General features: G+C 37.3%; 1 protein-coding gene across 1 annotated transcript; it reads left to right on the forward strand.

Annotated features, from left to right (window-relative positions):
- Positions 1 to 433: 433 nt before the first annotated feature.
- On the forward strand, positions 434 to 3,472 carry LOC114518556. Its single transcript, XM_028538579.1, has 7 exons — positions 434 to 457; positions 537 to 614; positions 753 to 930; positions 1,487 to 1,785; positions 2,428 to 2,505; positions 2,882 to 3,032; positions 3,132 to 3,472. Exons 1-7 carry the CDS (start codon positions 434 to 436, stop codon positions 3,470 to 3,472), a joined length of 1,149 nt encoding a protein of 382 aa, XP_028394380.1.
- The last annotated feature ends 219 nt before the right edge of the window (positions 3,473 to 3,691 follow it).

Here is a 3,691-nt window from a genome sequence, read left to right on the forward strand (position 1 = left end):
AGTGGTGACGGTGCCAAAATGTCCAGGATCACAGGGTTCATAATACTTTCATTCTCGATACTGAATGAAGGTGAAGCTGTACTATCTTCCAAAGGTGAGAGTTTAACCCATTAAGTGGCAATGCACCCCAGTGCACCCTACTTATTTTTTTACTTGTGCAACAGCAGACAATTTTACTCGTCAGTGGGGAGCTATGCGGCTTAATGGGCTAATTCATCTTATATTATTATGTGGCTTGTTGTGATATCTGGTTATTATAAAGCAACCAATTATACTTCCCTTGATCATTCCAGAAAATCACACGGTTGCAGTTATCAAGGGGAAAGAATCCTACGATATTTTGAAGGAATCCTGTGCAAGGATTTTTGATGATGTGAACAAGATTGTTGACATGGGCTTTGTGGATATTAATGAGAAACATGTACCTGTAGAGATGTTTCTCGGTTCAGATTACAAGGTACTTTGAGCAAACGCACGGAGGCATTGTTTTTTACGTTATTATTTTGTTAACAAACTTTCTTTTTTTGTACACACAGTTCCTGTTGCTGTTGCTCGGCATGAAGGGAGCAACATCTGATTACGCTTGTATTTGGTGCAAGATTTTGAAGCTATTAAGTTATGTATATATACTAAATGTAGGAGTAGCTGTACTAGGACTACAGTCAATTCCTGGCAACCAGAAACCTGTGCCCCCCCCCCCCCGCCCCATCTAAAATGTTAATTATTCATGCATGTGTTCTCCTTTACCTAACAGATATGATATGGCAAAGCCTGAAAATTTTTATTGGGAAGAGAACATTCGACGGACTTTGGATGACATCAGAGCGTGCTGCTTGAAACATGAATATTCCTGTGAAAGGCCTCCTCTTCTCAATATTCCTGTAGAGAACATTATCCTGGATGAGCTCCATTTGATGTTGCGAATTACAGGTACAATTTAAACTGTTTAAAATTATGGTATAGCATGCAATTTAATTACATGGGAGATGAACCGGGAACAAAAAAATTATCCATGCAGCAAGTTTTGTGCATAGGAAGCACAATGTCAATGAAATTTGCCCCCGCAACATATCCCCTTGTGTACCGAAGCTTAAATTCAAGCATCTAGCAGAATGTTTTACCATAGTTAATGGAGCGAGATGGTTTGGAAACTCATAATTGGAATAACAATATAACTCATTATCTGTGTTAGTCAAACTTTTTTTATAAATCTGGTCCTTCACCGTCACGTGTGTGTTGTTTTTGCCCAACTAACCAATGGCAATGTATTAAGAAAGTTAATTACCTATCCGTGACTCAAACAATAGGCGGTAAATTGAAAATTGTTATTGCTGGATTTGGTAAGAATACAATACACATGCGATGGTGAAGGACCAGATTTATGAATAAAGTTTGACTAACATGGATAATGAATTATATTGATATTCTAATGATTTTCCAAACCACCTTGCTCCATTCACTACGGTTTTACTATTCATCTTCACAGACAAGCTTTTAGATAATTTGGTGAAAGAAGCTTTGCAGAGGGATTACAAAGAAAATCGTAACAAAGCACCACGTGATAGGCAGTCACTAAATCTTCAAAACCTAGTTGATACTATTCGAAGTTGTGGAGTCTCATTTTCCGTGTGGGAAAAACTTGATGCTGATGGTAGAGGGAGTGGAGTTTACGACTTCACCAGCCTAATGGGAACCGATCGGAAAATTCTATTGGAAAAATTACCCATGAAGTTAGATGGTGTTATCGGTAATTCAACCAGCTCTGTCGTTATTAAGATTTGGAAGGTAGCTATCAATACTAAATGTTTTTTTTTTTGGATTTTAGTTCTTGTCATTTAACTATTGGGTGAAATTGTCATAATGACCAATCAACTAAAATCTTGGACAAAACTGTTCAAACATCCCACTCCAATTTCAATGTTGCAACAGATGTTGTTTTGAGATTTCCTGTGGCTACATTGAATGCGGGGGGGGGGTCTTCAGGGGAGGTATATTATCCAGCATTAGAGCAAGAGTAGGAACAATTTGTACAGCACATTGGAGTGCATTGCATCTCATTCTGCATCATCTCTTTCAACAAGAAATTAGAAATCATAATCAGCATAACTGAATCCTTGTTAAAAGTAGGCCAAACTGTAAGTACCATCTACAAAACGAGCAGGAGCACTTTTTGACATATAAAACACGACGTGTAACGGAGTGTGAATAAAGCACAAACTACAAGTTTTGTAAATGGCTTAAAAACATCTGAGTTAGATCAGGGCACTGCCGAAATTATTTTCAAAAACAAATTTCTACTCACTGAGAAATTGAACATTGCATTTTAAGCAGTTCTTTGTCACATATAAAGACACTGGTTAAACATGCATTTCTTTTGAAATTTCTTCCTGAATTATTAATTAGTTTTTAATGTATGTTATTCAATAGGATTTTAACCATCTCTACAAGGATTATATACAGAGGCAGAATTTGACAGATGCAGATGTCGATATTTATTTTGCTAAGGTAGCTATATCAGGTCTAGTTAGATAGGTAGGCATTAGTAGGTTGGCAGGTACAGTGCGTGTATGCATTGGTGAGTAGTTACCTTCAATTTACATTTTTAACCAATAATCTTCAGAGCATTGACAAGTCAAGTCAAAGAAAAAATAGGCAGGGCGAACTGGGGCACATTGAGGCTTAATGGGTTGGGTTTACCCATTCAGCCCCAGAGCTTCCTCATTGACAAGTAAACTCATCTGGCATTTGTAAAAAAATAAGTAGAGCACACTGGGGTGCATTGAAGGTTAAGGGTTAAAGTAGTTAAAACTTTCGTTATTTAGAGGATCCTTCAACTTTAATTAATATCTAGCAATCTAATATTCATTTTTAATAATGCCAGGCACAAGCTTGGATTACACTGTTCTTATCCTTGACTGGAAAGCTGCAGGGCTATGGCAAAACAAACATCACGCCTTACATGCATGCGATGGTTTATCATGCACCAAAATTCATGAGGATTCATCAAGGCATTCGACATTTTTCTGGACAAGGTACAGTAAATGTATTGTCTGTACATACTATAAGTGATTATATTATCATCTTAAGCTGTTTCCCACAAAAAAATGTGACTATAGTTTTCTTATCAATAGGTGTCGAAAAACTTAACGACGATTGTAGAAGAGTTCACTTAGAAAAGTCTAATAAATGGGATGCCGCGAAAGATGTCCTGTTGGCTGAGGAAAGATTAAGGCTTTTGAGCAATGTACGAAGGACACCAAGACCGTATAAGAAAAAAGCAGAGGAGTACTGGTCGACAACAATCCGGGAAAGTCGAAGCAAACGTGCACAAATTTGTAATCAAACTGCCCAGGCAGAAGATGTCGAAGACCAATCTGCTCTTACTGCCACAGAGCTTCGAAGCCGTTTAAAAGATTTGGGCATCACGACAAGAGTTAGAAACGTCCAAGACTACAAGACATGTATCATATAGTTTTGCAGTCCAAATCAATGTAATATGAGCATGGCAGCACACTATTCTAAAGTATTTTGAAATCCAACACATAAACAACACAGCGTCGTTTCTTCCTAACCTCTTAGCTCTATTTATGAAATTAACCTTCCAAATTATATTTGTGTCGAATTGAATGCTCGTAATTCATAACATAAGTTGATAAATTGCGTAGATTCTCAAAGAATTGCACGATTTTTA

This window comes from Dendronephthya gigantea, unplaced genomic scaffold, assembly GCF_004324835.1.
Source record: "Dendronephthya gigantea isolate DGI-Jeju-01 unplaced genomic scaffold, DenGig_1.0 000011F, whole genome shotgun sequence".
NCBI lineage: Eukaryota > Metazoa > Cnidaria > Anthozoa > Malacalcyonacea > Nephtheidae > Dendronephthya > Dendronephthya gigantea.